The 20,526-nt window shown below is 43.4% G+C and overlaps 1 protein-coding gene across 5 annotated transcripts in view; it reads left to right on the forward strand.

The window, feature by feature from the left end:
- Window positions 1-7,861: 7,861 nt before the first annotated feature.
- cep170ba (centrosomal protein 170Ba) overlaps window positions 7,862-20,526 on the forward strand; it is a 40,584-nt gene continuing 27,919 nt past the window's right edge. Inside the window, exons 1-3 of one of the 5 annotated variants that reach the window (XM_017475558.3) lie at window positions 7,862-8,211; window positions 10,392-10,529; window positions 16,495-16,584. In XM_017475558.3, the coding sequence (XP_017331047.1) occupies window positions 10,425-10,529; window positions 16,495-16,584 (195 nt within the window). In that variant the 5' untranslated portion in view covers window positions 7,862-8,211; window positions 10,392-10,424. Of the gene's footprint in view, window positions 8,212-8,247; window positions 10,029-10,391; window positions 10,530-16,494; window positions 16,585-20,526 lie in introns of those variants that run through there. The other 4 variants (XM_053682490.1, XM_053682488.1, XM_053682487.1 and 1 more) reach the window with 4 other exon arrangements.

Consider the following 20,526-nt stretch of genomic DNA (forward strand, 5'->3'; position numbering starts at 1 on the left):
GGTGCACGGTGGCTTAGTGGTTAGCACGTTCACCTCACACCGCCAGGGTTGGAGGTTCGATTCCCACTACTGCTCTGTGTGTGCGGAGTTTGCATGTTCTCCCCGTGCTGCAGGGTTTTCCTCCGGGTACTCCGGTTTCCTCCCCAGTCCAAAGACATGCATGGTAGGCTGATTGGCATGTCCATAGTGTGTGAATGTGTATGTGATTGTGCCCTGTGATGGATTGGCACCCTGTCCAGAGTGTACCCTGCCTTGTGCCCCATGCTCCCTGGGATAGGCTCCAGGTTCCCTGCGACCCTGAAAGGATAAGCGTTATAGAAGATGGATGGATAAATAAATGAGTTATTTTATCACCACAAGACTAGTTCTAAGATTAGTCAGGACACTGTTGGGTTTCTGTGTGTAGAGTATCGTGACTCTTAGCTGATGGTGAGCAGGGTGATTTGAAAGGGGCAGGGTGTGAGCCCTCTGCTGGGCAAACAATTAACACCTCTCCACAATAACACTGGTACGGAGATAAAACCGACAGCTTCTAAAGCTTCTTTGGTAGAAAAACACTGTATACAACTGCCATTATAAAATTATAATATTAAAATCTAGTAGGCTAGGTAAAAAAAAGAAGAAGAAATATTTGCAAAAAAAAAAGTGTTCTACTTTCATATGAGCCATTAACCACTACTGTGCAGTGTGACAACTCAAATAGATTCAGTGCTGAACACGAGCAGCCCAAAACCTCTGGTAAAAAATCGTCAATGTCGTAAATGACTACTATAGCTGGAAACAGCTGATTTTTAATGGAATATTCACATTTTCAGAAACTCCTGTGTTCCAATGGCACATTGTGTTAGCTAATCTTCAGTTATCATGTTAAAAGGCTAATTCATCATTAGAAATGATGTTTTGCACATCCTTGTACAATTATGTTAGCACAGCTGAAAAGCATCGTGCTGTTTAAGGACGCAATACGACTGGCCCGCTTTGGGTTACATGTGTATCTGGAGCGTCCGCATTCGAGGGTCCGATTACGGTCTCAAAATGACCAGAAAGAGCGAGCTTTCTTCATACACTCACCAGTCTACTGTTGTTTTGAGAAATGATGGAGAGAAATTGCCAAGAATTTGAAGATACCTTACAAAGGTGTGTAGCACTCTTTTCACAGAACAGCGCAAACTGGCTCTAAACTGGGAGGCCTTGATGCATAACTGTACTGGAGGATAAATACACCAGAGTCTCCAGTTTGAGAAACAGACAAGTCCTCAGGAAACAGCTTTATTAAACAGTACCTGCAAAACACCGGTTTCATCTTCAGTCTAGGACTCGAGGACGCTGGTCTTCTAGGCAGAGTTATGGCAAAAAAAAAAGCCATATCTGCAACAATAAATGGAAAGGGCTAAAACGGGCAAAAGAACACCGACACAGGCCAGAGAATGATTTAAGGGGAAAGAGTTACGGACAGAGGAATCTAAGTTTGAAGTTTTTGAAAATGTCAGATTTCCTGAGTGACTCCAAACTTTTGAATGCTAGCATAGGTAGCATACAGACATCACAAGTAAGCGATTTACATAGCTCATTCAAGAAAATGTCAACAATTCTTGATCATAATCTCTACGTCAACTTGCACTTGCCATTTCCTCTTGGGGGAATCAACTTGGGGTGCCAACTTCAGGGTTGTTCCACTGCTCTGTCAGCTCGAGTGAAGTTTGTTAGACGAGTCCTTGGAGGGCCTAAGGACTGACTCAACATGGATGTAAATTTCAGGGGCAGTACCCAGAATTCTTTGCGATCTGGAACGAAAAAAAAATGGACACAGATGCTTACAAGTCCAAGTCGAAGCAACAAGAAGTCAATTCACAATATATCTTCTTAAACACACTGCAACAGTCTACACACACGAATAGTTCATTACGTCACTCATGCTAGCCGTGTACAGGTGCTTAGTGGTTAGCACGTTCGCCGCACACCTCCAGGGTGGGGGCTTTGATTCCCAACGCGGCTCTGTGTGTGCGGAGTTTGCATGTTCTCCCCGTGCTGCGGGGGTTTCCTCCGGGTACTCCGGTTTCCTCCCCCAGTCCAAAGACATGCATGGTAGGCTGATCGGCATGTCCAAAGTGTCCATAGTGTATGAATGGGTGTGTGAATGTGTATGTGCTTGTGCCCTGCGATGGATTGGCACCCTGTCCAGAGTGTACCCCACCTTGTGCCCGATGCTCCCTGGGATAGGCTCCAGGTTTCCCCGTGACCCTGAAAAGGATAACGCGGTATAGAAGATGGATGGATGGATGGACTTACTTGATGACATACTGAGCGTTACCTCTTATAGATATGACTGTACACCATTGGGAAGTATTTTTTGTGCAAATTTGAAGTGTGCGCTGGACTTTTGAAATCCTTTTTGCTTCCAAAATAATTCTAAGCCACCCCTCACCCCCAACTCCTACAGACAGCCTTGACCAATTCTGCTCACTCGAACAGAAATCTGGGCCAATCCCGCGCAATTCTTTCAGGTCATTTTTTGTGTGTTTGTACCTGCTTAGTTACTTCTAGTTCCCAAAATAAAAACAAATGTCAGTTTAAACCACAACAACCTTGACCAAGATAAAGTTGTTAGGATAGAGATGAATGAATGAGCTCATCGCACAGTGCCACACAATCACCCTGTACACTCCCATGTTGATTAAATATGGCTTGAGTGTTGTGCCACATCACACCCCCCCGCCCACCTCCAACAAAATCAAGGAAACGCCACAATGTTCGGAGGAGCTTGCAATTTTTCAAAATCACAGCTGACTTCCTGCAGATTTGGGCCGTGACATCATCAAAACACGCAGTCAGTCAAAGCCCTCTTCGATTCACGTGCATTGAACCTGAGTACAGCTTAAAAGGTCTCATTTTCCAACAGGCATCACTGGGAAAGTCCGTGCAAAACAATTCCGTGCAACTGCAATTTCACCAATTACAAAAAAAAAAAAAATCAAATTTTGAAACAAAGCCGCAGCAAAAATCAAGCATTTTTACCGAACCAATCACAAAGAAACTCTGTGAAATCCTGTATGGACCGATTATTGGAAAATTATCATCTTCCATCACCCTGTCTGTCTCCTAATATACTGTACGTTATCCAAATTTAAGTTTACATTCAGTCAAGAATTTCTCTTCATGCTTATTTAAAATAGCTACACCGCATTGGCATTAAAATGCCATTAAAACCCATTTATTAAGAAGAAATCTCAATGTTCAGAGGTCAGATAAGCTAATATCTCATCTGTGCAGTCTCATGTAAAGACTTGTGTTCGACGCCTTTTTATTAGTTGTAAAGCAAATCAGTGCCGTGCTTAGGGGCAGCATTTTCCATCTCACGGCTGTCACTAAATTGAAGTCCTTCTTGTCAAGGAAGGTCTTGGAAATTGTGATTCACGACCTCATCACATCAAGGCTTGACTATTGCTACGCACTTTATGTCGATCTTCCGCAGTCATCTCTCGGCCAGTTACAGCTGGGGTGAAATGCTACTGCGAGATTTTTAACAGGGACCAAAAAAGACGGAGAACATCACACTAGTTCTCGCCTCTCTTCACTGGCTGGTGAAGTTTCATAGATTTTAAGATTCTACAAGGCCTTTGCTGGGCTTGCTCTTTTCTGCCTGCTCAACACAGAGACAGCTGAGATCTTCTAATCGTCTTCTGTGAGTTGTTCCCCGCTCTGAATGTAAATTTAAGGGACCTCGAGTGGTTTGTTTAAATCAGCTCTATAAACGCATTTGATAGTGGCGAGGCTCCTGACTTTGATCGTTGATGTTTTTTTTTTTTAGTGGAATTGTTGTCGAATCGGTACAGCACCTTCGAACAACATGTGTTGTAATTAAATGTGTTTGATAAATAAATTGAATTGAATTGGATCTGTGACTGGGGATTGGACCTTCCACAAGTTATGAAAAATACGTTTTCAACTTAATAACTATTATGATAAGTTTTTCACTTGATGTACATCACATTCTATGGCTTAGTAACCTATGTGTCTTCATATAGAACACCACTGTGTGTAAACCTTCCTCGTGGTCATACATTAGAGACAATAGGACAGAAAGCTAACACGTCTTTTAACCAAAAAAAACAAAAACAAGAAATGAACGCCTATAGGCTAACTGTCTCTAGTATAGTTTTCATATTAGTTATTTATGTCTCCGCTATTACTTCCTACACATTTCAGCCTGTCCAGAGATCGTTTTTCAGTTTGTTTTTTGACATGAATGAATAGGTACAGGTATATCAAAAAATTCAAATACTGAGGAAAAGTTCATTTTTTTCCCCCGTAATTTAATTCAAAAACTGGAACTTTCATAGATTCTAGATTCATTACACATAAAGTGAAATATTTCAAGCCTTTTCTGTGTTTTAATCTTGATGATTACGGCTTACGGCTCATGGGAATCAAAAATTCAATATCTTTATATTAGAATAAAGAATTTATAATACAGAAATGTCGACCTGAGAAGAACTCTAATTAACTAGATTAACTGAAAACACCTGCAAAGGTTTCCTGAGCTTTTAATCTCTCAGTCTGGTTCAGTACACACAACCACAATCATGGGGAAGATGAAAGTAAATTTTGCATTTCATTTAGAAATCAAGGTCCCAGAGTCTGGAGGAAGAGTGGAGAGGAGCAGAATCCACGTTGCTTGAAGTCCAGTGTGAAATTTCCACAGTCAGTGATGATTTGTGGAGCCATGCAATCCGCTGGTGTTGGTCCACTGTGTTTTCTCAAGTCGAGAGTCAATGCAGCGTCTACCAGGAGATTTTAGAACACTTCATGCTTCCATCTGCTGACAAGCTTTATGGAGATGCTGATTTCCTTTTCCAGCTGGACTTGGCACCTGCCCACAGTGCCAAAACTTCTAGTAACTGGTTTGCTGAGCATGGTATTACTGTGCTTGACTGGCCAGCCAACTCGCCTGACCTGAACCCCATAGAGCAGGGGTGGGCAATCTTATCCGGAAAGGGCCGGTGTGGGTGCAGGTTTTCATTCCAACCAAGCAGAAGCTCCACCTGAATCTATTGAAAGCCAAGATCAACTGATTAAACGGGTGGAATCAGGTGTGCCTCCTGCTTGGTTGGAATGAAAACCTGTACCCACACGGCCCTTTCCGGATAAGATTGCCCACCCCTGCCATAGAGAATCTCTGAGAGACACCAGACCCAACGATACAGACGAGCTGAAGGCCGCTATCGAAGCAACCTGGGCTTCCAGAACACCTCAGCAGGAGCATAAGGAGCCCTGACCAAGTACTGAGTGCATAAATGAACATACTTTTCATCAGGTCGACATTTCTGTATTATAAATTCTTCATTTTAATATCTGAGACACCGGATTTTTGATTTCCATGAGCTGTAAGCCGTAATCCTCAAGATTAAAACAAACAAAACGCTTGAAACATTTCACTTTATGTGTAATGAACCTAGAATCTATGAAAGTTCCACTTTTTGAATTAAATTACGGGAAAAAATGAACTTTTCCACGATGTTCTAATTTATTTACATGCACCTGTAAGTCTGAAATCTCAGAGGTTAAGCTACCAAACAGTGCTCCACTCTCTCACTCTCTCGGATGTGGCCTGTGTATAATCTGTAGATCTGGCTTTTCCTGCTTTTCCCCACATGGACCTCAGTCTTTTTCGGTGGCGTCATCAGAAGCGACCTGCCAAGGTGGAGAATAGGGTTGCCAGATTGGTCAGCTATTAAAGAATCATTCTGTTTACTGACCCTGAAAAATGGTTATGTTGATTCTGTTGATCATTGTTCATGTATAATGATTTTTAATTTCATGTATAAATAATATTATTAATAATACTAATATTGATAATAATAATAATATAATGTAATTCTATCCTACTACTAGTACTACTACTAATAATAATAATAATGATAATAAATATGCATAAATACCATTTTTTCCTACCAAATATGAGCACATGTTTTTTGGTACTCACTGCCACCGATCCAGATATCAAAATGAGTATTTAGTGCTAATAACTCTGGCGAGTCATTGCACATTTTCTTTCGCTTTGTTTATGTTGCTGCCATGTGCTGCTATCAATGAACTCCTTGTGCTGAGTTTAATCTTTAATATGCGATGGTATCGTTAATAGAAAGCATGAGATTTGATGACCTGAGTGCTTTGAGCATTATCAGTGAGCGTGGTTATTAAAAATTGCACCTTGACTCAAAAGCAAGTGCAGACCTTGAGGGAAATAAGTGTGCGTGTGTTTCAGTGCTCAGTGTTCGCAAAACTGAGCTGCTCACGTGTGCGTTCACATCAGCCGCCCTCGTGACCTCTATTACAGATCCTGTTCAAACACCAAGATGCTTTATCAGGTTAAATGTATTGTCGGGGCGTGATGGCTTACTGGTTGGCACGTTTGAATCCCGCCTCCGCGCTGTGTGAGTGGAAGTTACATGTTCTCTCAGTGCTTTGAGGGTTTCCTCCAGGTACCCCGGTTTCCACCCCAGTCCAAAGAGGCTAATTGGCATTTCCAAATTGTGCATAGTGTGTGAATGCGTGTGTGATTGAGCCCTGCGATGGGATGTCACACCATCCAGGGTGTTCCCTGACTTGTGCCCCGAGTTCCCTGAGAATGAGTTCCTCCAGGCTCCTCTGCGACCCTGTGTAGTATAAGAGGTATCGGGAATGGATGGGTGGATCTATCGTCTCTTGATGTTTTCATAGAGCAGAGGTTGCAGTCTGCTTCCCTTTGCTTTGATTGCTAATCTGTTCATTAGTGCAGCAAAGTACACTAGGTTTACATCACATAGTATTACTTTACATTCATGTTTCTTTCAAAACCTATCAACCTACAAAAATACACTACAAAGTGAAACTCATAGTTCTTTCAGTAATTTTAGCAAGCGTCAATGTATGATCAGAAAAAGTTGGATTCATTATAAAACGTGCCTCGGGTGTTGTCACTGTGTGTAGGACCAGACCGATAAAATAAACTTTTCTAACTAGGCTAGTTTGGTGTCGCTAGCCAATGGGAGGCACAGCTAAGCTATCATTGTATGTGTTTAGCTGCTACAGTGCCATGCAAAGTACATTATCTTTCCTTATGCTCTGCTCATACAATGTTCATGTAAACTGGAACTCATATAGACATTTACACACCTTGTTTTCCTGCTCAGCACCAGAGGATATTACTGTTTCAGTTTTCAACCCCTTTACTGGGTTAAAACAAAAAATCGGCGTATATCCATTTTTCCCCCTCACACTGACTGTATGAGCTAGCTTTTGACAGAATTGAAAGACTGTCAGCCAATGATACACGAGTGTTTCCACATATTTTCCTGTAAACCCTGTCTGATTGGTCTCGCTTCCGTTCACCGAAGATATAAAATTACAGGCGGTCTTCTTTTACTGACCTTCAGTTACGTAGAGACAAACCGCTCCAAGTGGAGAATTATTCGGGGCTAAAGGAAAAAAAATCTTCGGGGTGATTTATTTAAAAAAAAAAAAGCATTTTACTTAATATCGTTTTCTTAAACGTTAAATTTGTAACGCAAGTAACGTCGTATTCACATCAGTAACTGTAATCAAATGACATACATTATAATGCAATGCGTTCTCAGAAAAAATCATTCGATTACAGTGACGCATTACTTAAAGTAATGGTAATTGATGACAGATTTTCATTTTTGGGTGAACTATCCCTTTAAGAACTTTAATGAACCTGTATACCTTTATAATCTGTATAGCTAAACGAGTTACATTGTACTATTTGTATACGGTGTGTGTGTGTGAACACAGTGGGTTTTATGGGTTGGGAATGAGGTTGGTGAAGTTACAAGTTGGTGAGGGATTTTACAGATTTGGAAATCTGGCAACTTTGGGGTTGGGGTAGAGCTGAATGGCGGAGCTGGGAGAACTCGCTGCTCTCGAGTCTGGGAAGGAACGGTGGGAGGGTGTGTGTGTGTGTTAGTTTGATCCACCTGGATGACAACGGCTTTCGAGCTGTACGTTTATTTCGTTAATTTAAGGAAAGATTTCGCTGTGTGTTTGAAGAGTAAGAGTGTATAATGGGGAGCCCGTGCTGAAGCGGAGTTGTTGTGGTTATTTGGGAATGTCCAGCTCTGACTCGTTTCGGACTTGGAGACGCGTTTGCTCATTTCCTGTTGCTGAACGCTGCCTACAACAGTTTCCCTCCTCCCTGAAAGATTCTTTTGGGTAAGTAGTATAATGTGGTGTAGTCTGTAGCCAAAACAATCCTGCTCTGAACTTGTTAAGAGGACGGACGAGGAGGAAATTGTAGTGTTTATGTTAAGTTGTTGTTGAAAGCTAAGCCGCGGCGTTTAGCTCCAGCACGCTAGCTGTTCCTCATGTCCTAGCTCACTTGATCAAATACTGCTCATTTCACTTCAGATAAAAAGTCACTAGCGCCCTGAAACGGTGCAGTGTGTGATTAATAATAAATGAGAAGTTATAACAGAAGAGACTTTGTGCCTCGGAGCAACTTCCTCTGGATTGAAAGCAGATAATCAAATCGGAAACCAGGATGTTCTCTCACACGGAGAGGAAATCAGCTGCGTCCTAAACCGCGTAATCCATTACTAAATAGTGTAGGGGAATATGACGTCACCTGCGGCTACCACCTGTACCTGTGACATTTTGTAGAAGTGATATTTTAGGGCGGTAGTATGCGGTTTAGGACACAGCCGGTGTCTATTGCAAGCCTCGGGGTGACTGCAGAGGTAGTCCAACAGTGCTGTGATAATCTGACTGCTGATTAAATGAAGCTTCTGCTTCAGGGTTGGTGTGTGTGTGTGTGTGTGTGTGTGTGTGTATTTTGCTAGGCCCAGTCTACTTGTAGGTTAATTAGGAAATTGAGTAAATTTCCTCTAAATTGTGAATTATCTAACTAACCTGCTGAAATTGTCAGCTTTAGACTACACATAGTCCGACTAAAATTTAGACCGGTAGACCATGTTCATCAGCTGCTAAGTGCTGGAAAATTCTGGATTAACACTACTCACTCGACGCCACAGATTACTCGCTCGACGCCACAGATTACTCGCTCGACGCCACAGATTACTGACTCAACACCACAGATTACTGACTCAACACCACAGATTACTGACTCAACACCACAGATTACTGACTCAACACCACAGATTACTGACTCAACCCCACAGATTACTGACTCAACCCCACAGATTACTCACTCAACCCCACAGATTACTCACTCAACCCCACAGATTACTCACTCAACCCCACAGATTACTCACTCAACCCCACAGATTACTCACTCAACCCCACAGATTACTCACTCAACACCACTCAACATCACAGATTACTCACTCAACACCACAGATTACTCACTCAACACCACTCAACACCACAGATTACTCACTCAACCCCACAGATTACTGACTCAACACCACAGATTACTGACTCAACACCACAGATTACTCACTCCACACCACAGATTACTCACTCCACACCACTCAACACCACAGATTACTCACTCAACACCACAGATTACTCACTCAACACCACAGATTACTCACTCAACACCACAGATTACTCACTCAACCCCACAGACAAGTTGTTCTTAAAAAGATAATTTCCCTCATCCCCTTAAGGGTGTAAACTTTTGAACAGGATGCCCTTCAGAAGCTACATGCGATATTTATATGTTTCCCAGAAGACAAAATAATAATGACTTCCACCAGTCATCCTGTTCAAAAGTTTACACCCCCCCGGCTCTTAACGTATCGTGTTGCCTTCTTGAGCATCAGTGAATGTTTGCACCTTTTGTAATAGTCGTGTACGAGTCCCTCAGTTGTCCTCATTGTGAAAAGCTGGGTCTGAACATCATATATCTGCTGTTGGAAAGGGGTAAATATCCAGAAGATGCTGGAAAAGTAAAGAATGTGCAGGACCTGGAGGATTTTTCTGAAGATCAGTGGGTAGTTTATCTGCTCAGGACAAACAAGGGACTCATGAACAACTCTCACAAACAAACACAGTCGTGGATCATCCAGGTAACGACACGCAGTATTAGGAATCGAGCGCGTGTAAACTTTTGAACGGGGTCATTTGTGTAAATTCCGTTATTATTGTGTCTTGCGGACTATTTGTAAACATCCGTTATGTAAAATAGCCTATTCAGGGCAGAACTAAATAAACAACAATTTTTATGATTTTATTTGTTAATTAACATTTAGCAGATTCTGCAAGGGGTGTGTATACTTATGAGCTCAACTGTATGTAATATGACAACCAGGGAATTGGAAGATCTCAAGCATTTAATAATGAATTTAGAGAAGGAGAGTAATAAGGACAGTGTCCTCGTGGTAATATTTTTCGGTCGACGTTTCCTCTGACGATTTGACGTGGCTGTGTAGGATGCCGAAGAGCGTTTGACGGAGTGTGTGAAGATGAGCGTGACCTCGTGGTTCCTGGTGAGCAGCTCGGGCACACGCCACCGCCTGCCACGCGAGATGATCTTCGTTGGCCGGGAGGACTGCGAGTTGATGCTGCAGGTGAGACCCTACACACACCTAGATGACCACACACACACACACACACAAGCTCTGCACAAGTGGTTCTTCAGACCTGTAGATCCGTGCCCCGTCCCGAGACGGGGACTTAAAGCGTCACGACGTCGTGTTTTTCTCCTCGGCTCGGTCGCTTTCGCAAGGCAGCATTTCAAAGCGTACCAAAACGTGTTTACGCAAGTCACGTGTGAGTAACCCGTCCTCTCGTCGGTCAGAATGGACCTGTTCCGGGGTTCTGCCTCTAGAGGTCGTCCATCAAGATGAACAGACGGCAGCTCCGCGAGCTTATTGTGCTTTAGCTAATCGATACGTTCCGCAGAGCGATCGAAGCCCGTCTCGTCGAGACGCCCGCCGGACACTCCGTAAACCTTTTTGTGCGTCCATGCGTTTCAGGAAGTGGTCCGGAAACGCGTTCAGATTCCAGTGAGGCGTCTTACCTCGTCTTCGTTCCGAGTGAAAGCGCGAGCCGTTAGCAAAACAAGCGCGCTTTTCGTGGAACTCGGTTCCCATCACGCCTCGCTAAACAGGTCGGGTCAGATTGCTTCGTCACCGCGCCGGGGTCCGTTTACATTCGGGTCGAGGCCACCTCTGAGCACGATCGCCGTGCCCGCGTATCTCTAAACCAAACGGGCCAAGGGAGAAGACGCACCAGGTTCTGACACAAACGCTAAGGGACCGATGGAGCCGGTGGCGTTCACAACCCGCCGTTCTCAAACCGAGTCCTTACTCCGTTTGACCAGTCGCTTTTTTTTTTTTTTTTTTTTTTTTAATGTTTTTCATCGAAACCTCCAAGTAACTCAAAAACAAATTGTCCCGTAAATAATGGAACTAATGTGTTCGGTGGCTGGAAAGTTCAGGAGTCGAAAGCTTTATGGCTGTAATCAATAGACCAGATATAATTGTGCACAATTGCCTAATATTTACATGGGGTTTATTTAGCGGCTGAAGGGCTCCCTGTGCTCCGTAACGGTAATAATCCCCGCTCTGTACACCGTGATTCTTTCAAAACCTGTAACAATAACCTTTCTTGTAGTGTCTCGTGCTTAAGAGTTTGCCCGAGAGCCGGAGGGCAATAGGACGAGAGCTCCGAGGTGCTCGTCGCCGATTTACTGATGTTTACACAGGGAACACGTTAGAACTGAACTGGCTGAGTTTCTTCTCATTCTGTGAGCAGCAACAAAGCGAATGTCCCGGGCTTGGTCACATGATGCCACTCGCTCGGTGCCTCTAAAGCTCCAAAAGCACCTTTAAGTGAGTCATCATGATGCGGGTCTTTACCGTACCGTCAGGTCGACATCATCGGGCAGTACAGTACGCCGCTCGATTCAGCTGCTCTGTGTACAGAAGTGCGCACAGTGTGAGCAGAGATCACGCCGAACACACACAAAGCCTAAAGGATGACCGGTCTTGGCTTCAGATGAGAGGCGGGTGATAATTGTTCGGTGTGTTTAATAATGACGCTCGTCTGGAGAGAAAACTCGCAGCCGGGACCTGAACTGATTACGCTTCAGTAATCTTGGAGATGAGGGAGAACTGTAACTTCCACCATGTCAGCATTTCTACTGCAAGGGCCTGTTTCCTGTTGGGAAACTCTACCTGTGTACACACACACACACACACACTCTCACTCACTCTCTCTCACACACACTCACTCGCTCCCTCTCTCACACACGCTCGCTCGCTCGCTCTCTCACTAGCTCTCTCACACACGCTCGCTCGCTCTCTCACAAGCTCTCTCACTAGCTCTCTCACACACGCTCGCTCGCTCTCTCACTAGCTCTCTCACACACGCTCGCTCTCTCACTAGCTCTCTCACACACGCTCGCTCGCTCTCTCACTAGCTCTCTCACACACGCTCGCTCGCTCTCTCACTAGCTCTCTCACACGCTCGCTCGCTCTCTCGCTCGCTCTCTCGCTCTCACGCACGCTCGCTCGATCTCTCGCGCTCCATCTCTCGCGCTCGCGCGCTCGATCTCTCACGCTCGCTCTCTCGCTCGCTCTCTCTCGCGCTCGCACGCTCGCTCTCTCGCTCGCGCTCTCTCGCGCTCGCACGCTCGCTCTCTCTCGCGCTCGCACGCTCGCTCTCTCGCTCGCGCTCTCTCGCTCGCGCTCTCTCTCACATTCACTCGCTGTGTCACACTCGCGCTCTCTCACTCTCACTCACTCGCTTGCTCTCTCTCACGCTCGCTCGCTCTCTCACACTCTCTCTCTCACACTTGCGCGCTCTCTCTCTCACTCCCTCTCACTCGCTTGCTCTCTCACGCTCGCTTGCTCTCACACTCTCTCACACACTCACTCTCTCTCTCACACTCGCGCTCTCTCTCTCTCACTCACTCACTCTCGCTCTTACACTCGATCTCACACTCGCTCTCTTTCACGCTTGCTCGCGCTCTCTCTCACGCTCGTTCTCTCGCTCTTTCTCCCTCTCTCGCTCTTTCTCACACTCGCGCTCTTTCACTCTCTCTCTCACTCTCTGTCTCTCTGCGTAGGCCACTGGAAACCGCTCTGCCCTTAGAACTGTTTATTCATTCCACTTTCATCTGCGGTTAGATTATAAAGCTTTCCTCACCACACTGGTTAGACGAACTAAAAAAAGGCTCGTCCTGTCCGCATTCACGTGTTCACTGTTACACAAACCTCAGCCCCTCTCGTTTTTTTTTTCCTTCTTCTTTTTTTTTCTTCCTGAAGCTTGTGATCTTTTGTGTAAATGCTCATTCTTTATGCCTAGGTGAACACTGGTATGTTCACAACACGCCTCCTGACCACAGGCTTTTTGTTGTGCTAAACAATGTCAACACGTGAAACAATGCATCAGAAACTCTAACAGCAACCGTAGTTCAGAGACACGAAACACGAGGCTCGTGTTTGTTTTCAGTGACCGTCCGAAACGTCTCATCTAACTCGCCGCACTTCCTGAAACTTTGACGTACGGTGGATATAAAAAACCAAAACCCTATCAGGTCCGAACGTTTCCACCTTTACTGTGATGTAGCGACCAGTAATCTTCAGGTGAAGAACAAAAACCTTTTAGTGAAAATAAAGACCTTGCACTAACCTGGTTGCGTAAGTGCGCGCATCCTTTTATAATGAGGCATGTGACCGTGCTCAGAATGACCGAATCACATTCAAACTCATGTTCTGAAGTAATCGTCATACACCCGTCATCGACGAAGCGGCTCCGATTAACCCCAAATCAAAACCGGTTGTTCCTGTAGGACTGTCTTGACATCATCTCCGTTTCATCTGACTGCTGAACCCCCAAATATCTTCCAAGACATATACGGGATCTCATTTGTCAAAAGGTATCGATCAGGAGCCGAAACATTTCTCTACACCATCAAGAAGTGAAGAATATTGGACATCACAGTGACATAAACCAATAGCAGGATTAACCCCCTGAACTAAACAGAGGGACAAGAAAGCTCGTCAGAGAGGCTGCTAAGAGTCCTATGGTAGTATTGAAGGAGCCGCAGGAATGTCTGGCAAGTACTGTTCACTCCCTGCACTTGGCAACGATCCCTTGAGTTCTTCACATAGTTGGGGTGGATAGATGGAAGCCCCTTTTCACAGGAAAAGAAAGTACGGAATTTTTTGGGGCGTAATACTAAAGGATACTTTTGGGGGAGTGGGGACAAAATACCGGTTATCGTCAGAAGAAGGTCATACTCAAGGTGAAGCATGGTGGCGGCTGCATCATGCTTTGGAGCTGCTTCTCTTCAGCTGGGACTGAAGTCAAGAGGGAGTGTCAGCAGATCCTGCCTCCGTTAGACAGCTAAAGCTGAAGAAAAATGTCAATCTTTCAGCACAGTAATCCAAGTCGACAAAGAAATCACTTCAGAAGACGATGGCGGATGTTTTAGTCCGAGCCCAGATCTGAATCCTGTGGGAAATCTGTAGAACGACTCGAAGAGGGCCGTGTACAGGAGATCCCCTCGCGATCCGATCGATCTGGAGCATTCATTCATTCATTCATTTTATTTATTTATTTATTTAAAAAGGAAGAGTGGAGTAAAATTGCCAACTCAAGATGTTTGACTCTTAACCTAAAAGACTGAGTGCTGTATTTACAAGCTCAAGGTGCTTTAACAAATTAATTGTAAGATCTTTTTTTTTCTTAATTTTCCTGACGTAGTTTTCTTTGCGTGTGTTTTTTTTGTTTTGATTAGTTTTGTTGTTTTAACTTGAATTTTTGTTGGTCGCCGTATTACATCAAAGGTGGGGAAAGATCCACGATTTATCCACGGTCCAGTGGAATGGCATCTCGATATAGGGCAGCAGTAAACGCTGAAAAGCTTCTATTCATCGCCCGGTTCCGCTTTTTAAAGCGCAGGACAATAAGTGGGACACACTAAGCAGAAGGTTGAGGATGTTTCAATGCACCGAGTTCCTCCCTGGCTTTGGCCACAAACTCGCAGAGGCGTCTCTGATGAGCCGTAATGAGGCTGCAAATGAGTCTGGCTCGAGCGCGCAGCTTCCCCCTGATGTGTGGAAGATAAGACTATGAAAGATAAGCCCAATAAAAGCCCGTCTGTAATTGTGCTTCGCTGTAGACGTTTGCCGATACTTCACTTCCTTTGTTGCAATTTCACCAGGAAGTGAATTTAATTTCATCGATTTCTAATCGGGCTCAGGTGTTGTCTTGTAATCGCATGATTGCGCATCCGCTATACGTAGACAGTGGAATGATGTAGACGCGAGAGGCGTATTTGGCTAGAATTTGTAAAGGTTTACATGAAACTCCGTGCTTACGAATGTCCAGATAAGCAACGGGCATGACTGAATTGTGAAAGTGCTTGTCGTTTAGTTTATGGATATGAATAAGATCGCTCGACGGGGTTATGTTCTGGTTCGTAAGTGGCGTTTTATGGTACCTGCGCCACAAACACGGAACAGATAAGACACATGGCAAAATAAACTCGTGTCCACCCGTCTGTTTCGTCGTCGACGTCTGTTTTTGTTTTAAACAAGCCATTTAGTCATTCTGCTAATTAGACCAGCGAGGGTAAATTATAAAACATGAAAGTCTGTGGAAACGCTCCCCTTTCTAACTTAATGTAACTAGTCCTGTAGCTTGTCTCTGGTCTGACGAGCTGCCTTCGGCTGAATCATTTATAGAAATACACGTAATTGGATGCATCGCAACTGAGGATCTGCTATAGAAGCCATACCGGTATCTGTCTAGAGTCGCTAAACCTTGGCTAGGTTTAAAAAATGTAATATAAAAATGTAACAGCTCTACTACACTACTATTTTTTTTTTTTTTGTTACCCCCCCCAACAACTATGTTTGATCCTCTGAAGTACTTTGCTTGGTCCACATTGGGCCCCAGTCTGCCACTTCACAACCCCTGGTACTCTATATGGCCAAAGTCTGTGGACACCTGACCATCACACTCAAATGTGGTTCTTCCCCAAACTATTGCCATAAATTCGGAAGGACACGATCGTCTAGAATGTCTTGCGCATGCCGTAGCTTTAAGATTCCCCTTCTTTGGAACTACAGAGCCCAGACCTGTTTCGAGCATGGCGATGCCCCTGTGCACAAAGTGAGCTCCACGAATGCATGGTTTGCCAAGGTTGCAGTAGACCCCTGCAGAGCCCTGACCTCAACTCCATTGAACACGTTTGGACTGAACTGGAACACCAGATCTTCTCGTCATACATCAGTGCCTGACCTCACTAAAGCTCTTGTAGCCGAATGAGCACAAATCCCCACAGCTATGCGCTCAAATCTAGTGGAAAGCCTTCTCAGAAGAACGGAGGTTATTTTAACAGAAAAGGGCGACGAAATCTGACACGTGATTGTTTAAAAAGAACGTATGGGTGTGATGGGTAGGTGTCGCACATATTTGGCGAAATACTGTATATCGAATGTCTTTCAAATATGGCAAGTTACTAAGCCTTGTGTGGGATGTTTTTTTTTTTTGTTTTGTTTTTATTTTGTTTTACAGTCTCGTAGTGTGGACAAACAGCATGCTGTGATCAACTATGACCCGACCACAGACGAGCACCTTGTTAAAGACCTGGGCAGTCTTAATGGGGTGAGTTCAGAGTGGATCAACGTTTTGTTTAAAAAGTGCCAAATGAAAGCCTAAACAGTCACCACACTTCTTGTCCCTTTTGGGGGGGTTTTTGTGCATGTGGCATTAATCATTTGTATTTTGGAAAGTGTAAATGATTACTCAGTTGTGGACAAATGATAAAGCTGACCCATCAAACAAGTGGAAACTCCAATGGACTTGCCAAGTCCCATATTTTGGCTAGTCCTGTATAATTGACCAGGCTAAAAAGTGGTAGCTAATGTAATGTAATAAAGTATGGCCAGCTAGTTAGTAGCACATTGTGTTTTTGCTCTTGTCAAAATGTCAGCAAGACGCTGGGCAACATTTCGATTATGAGCTTTGGTGTTCTCACCAGCTGGTATAAAAGATACTATTCGAACCTGGCTCACGTCTTTATTTTCGCTCAGTGTGTTTAACCATGAGGTGACTGCATGTTGTGCTAGCAGATCAGGTAGTGATACATTGGCTTTGTCCTGTAGTTTCTTTTACCCTGTTTTTCCATTGTTTCCATATAATCGATCGTTCATGCACACTAATTAATCTGGCTAGAAAAGGACGGTATTCTGATTCGCCAAATTTGGATTTCCACCCTTGGACTACGCCTGTTTTAATCTGAAAATTGTTGGGTGTAAACACCACCTTGTTCAGAAAATCCACTGAAAAGAGATGTGTGTGTGTGTGTGTGCTCAGTCCACAAGGAATTGTGTGTAGCAACAGCAGCATCTTGAATAACAGCAGGAAAGGACAAGTGCACGTGTAGATTGGCATACTTCTAACGACCATGTATACAGGAATATTCCAATGAATTTACACATATAAACATCGTATTTGGAATATGGCTGCAACCCGAAACAGAATTTGATGTGTCTGTAAATGTAGTCATTGTCCTATTGACAGCGAAACGACACTTTGGCTGATACGTGTAATGGAGCAGGTGGTGGGATTTGGAAGTCCGCGCTATAGTTGCAGCATCGAGGTGCATCATGCCACGATCAGTACGTTTACATGGACAACAATAATCCGACATTAACCCGGTTAAGACGATACTCTGATTAAGAAACTAGCATGTAAACAGCGATTATTGATGACCTTAATCCGACTAAAATCATACGCGAAGTAAACACAAATAGAATTAAGACGTGGAGTATTCCTGTTTTAGTCGCATTATGGAAGTGCGTTACAGACATGTACACACCTTAATCACATTATTAACGTCGTGTGGGAGTTTTCACCGCATTTTGTGACAGGACACGTACACACACGGCAGCGCTCAAAACACCTTAATCACAGTATTGTCTTACTCAGAGTAAGGTCAGTAATTAGATTACTGCTATCCATGACGCGCATTACATTTTAAACAGAAATTCCAACTGAGTAAGGTTTTGTTTTTGTTTTTCTCGGGTTGTTTAACCTGTCCTGTGGGCTGCTGAAAACACACACACACACACACACACACACAATCTGTTTGTTGCCTGTGCTAGTGACTTGTCCACCCCTGTTATTTGAATAGTTTATTTAAATTCACATCAAAAATGTTGTAGGCAGTATGTGCCTGTAGTCGCTCATTATTTATTGATTGATTGATTGATTAGTGCTGTGTGATGGTCAGTTGCTAGAGATTTTTTTTAAAGATGCCTTTCAGCACGCGTAATAGTCAGCGTGTGTCATCACACCAGCCGGAGTCGCGTGTGTGGAATGTTCTCCCGCGCCCTGTTTGTCTAATATAGTTGTGTGGAGTGTCTGTGGCCAAAAAGCAGTTGCCGAAAAGTTCATTCATGCACACGACCAGGTGACCTGAGCCAAATAAATGATCGCCTTGATGCTAGGATATTAGAAACACAAATCTGAAGCAGTCCTTGCACTGATGCTGAGATGGTTTGTGTAATAGGTCTATTGTTTGGTCGTTTTCAATGCAAAAAAAAAAAGACTGATAACATACATTTATAAGATTGAAAGCAAAATAATTTTTCTGTCGTTTTTAAATAACATCATAACAGTGGATATATTGTCTAAAGTTTGGGAAATATTTTCAGATCAACATTTGGCTGTATAACCCACCTTTAGATGCATATGCTTTTTAATTATTATCTATATTAAATACAAACGAAACATTTAACTCGTCTTATTTACGCTTTCTACATTTGTGTTTCCACGAACGAAAACATAGCATGCACACGCATTCAAGCAATTTTTATTTATTTATTTATTTTTTATAAAACAATTGCTTGAATGCAGTCATTCACCAGAGATACATAAATGATTGGGTGTGTATTCTGTAACACACAGTAGAATGTACCTGTAATGCTTTTTTTCTTACTGATGTTATCCTAGAACAGTGGTTCTCAACATGGGGGGGGATGGGAAGGGGGGCACAAATAGTTTTCAAGAAAAAGAAACACAGTCAGGGCATCATTTGGGTGCTCAGTGTATTTTATTGCTCTTCAACTAGAATGTGCATAAATGAAAAACCCCGCGTTCCCTCTGCATTTTCTTTTTTCCGGGGAGAGGCGGAGCTTAGCCGCTTTTTATCTAGCTATCAGTGCAGACCAGTGTTGCCAACGTAGCCACTTTTCAGACCCCATTAGCAAAGTGTGGTTTTGTGTTGTATACGTGTACAGCCAGTGAACAGCTGTTAGCCTGTTAGCCTCTGCTAACTGGTTAAATCACGTTACTGCCCACTGAGAGACGGCCTGTTCTCGTCATGCGTGCGATGGTGGTTCGGGTTGACCTTCTGAAGCATCATTCTCGGACTCGAGCACAAATTGGCAAGGTAAAACAACGTTAAAACGGATAGAGTCAACTCGGATACGGCAGTGGGTGTTTCCTTTCCGACGCGTGCTGTAAGCGATAGACCAATCGCAACAGCCTGGGACACCTGACCAATCAGAGCAGAGAAGGCTCTCTGAAAGGAGGAGTTTAGAATGAACGGATCCTCGAGTGAATCGTTTTGTGACACTGTGGGGGTAATGCAGTGTCAATTGAGAAAATTAAAGTGTGTTTTGACCTTGGATGCATGTAAACCTATTGTACGAGACCTTTAAAATAAAATTAGGCACGTTTAAAAACCATAATAAGTGCTCTTTATTAACACCATAATGAACAGAACTTGATTTAACTTTTACTGGAACAACTGGAATGACTTCTAGCATCCATTATGCCTGCCAAGGCTTCATTAAGTTATTACCTCGCCTCCTATTATAGATCTGTTTCCTGCATGTCTACACCACCTAAAGTGGATTCTTGTGTTATTTTCTTGTGTGTTTGGTTGTCAGGTTATAAGAGTAGCCAGTGATCAGTACTGATTGGCCAGTGCTCGTACATTCTGTAAGTTTGTTACGAAGGAGCCGGTCAAGCCATCAATCTCCGTCAGTGGAAAAAAATAAATAATGTAAAACTATTCAACCAAAATATTTCAGTGGCATCCGTAATAAACCAAAGATTCGTGTTTTTTGCGATCGCAGAGATGAACGCGCAATCAAGCAAACGCCGCGATATTTAGAGGAACTTGCAACGTTTCGAAATTTCTGGGGGTTGAATTGAAGTGCGAAAATCGATACGTTTCCCAATGTTGGTTTTGAGTCAAATTTATTAATACATTTTAACGAATCCTCTTTGTTGTATTTGCAGTGTCGTTGCATAACTTCCCTCAGCTTATCTATCTTTCTATCCATCCATCTGTCTATCAATCCTCCACAAGCATTCGTGAATTCAATTGATTTTCATTCAAACAAATTACACGGGGCATAATAACAATCCAAATGATTATCTGTCTTAAATGGATAGATAGATATTATAATATACGGAGTGTATTTAGCTAGATTGCACCAGATTAGGCATGTTTTGTTTTATTTTATTTTATTTATTTTTCTGTCCCTCTCTAATCAGCAATGTAAAATAGTCCGCTGTGCAGCGCTTCTCTTC

Source organism: Ictalurus punctatus, chromosome 9 (assembly GCF_001660625.3).
Source record: "Ictalurus punctatus breed USDA103 chromosome 9, Coco_2.0, whole genome shotgun sequence".
In the NCBI taxonomy this organism is placed as follows: Eukaryota; Metazoa; Chordata; class Actinopteri; order Siluriformes; family Ictaluridae; genus Ictalurus; species Ictalurus punctatus.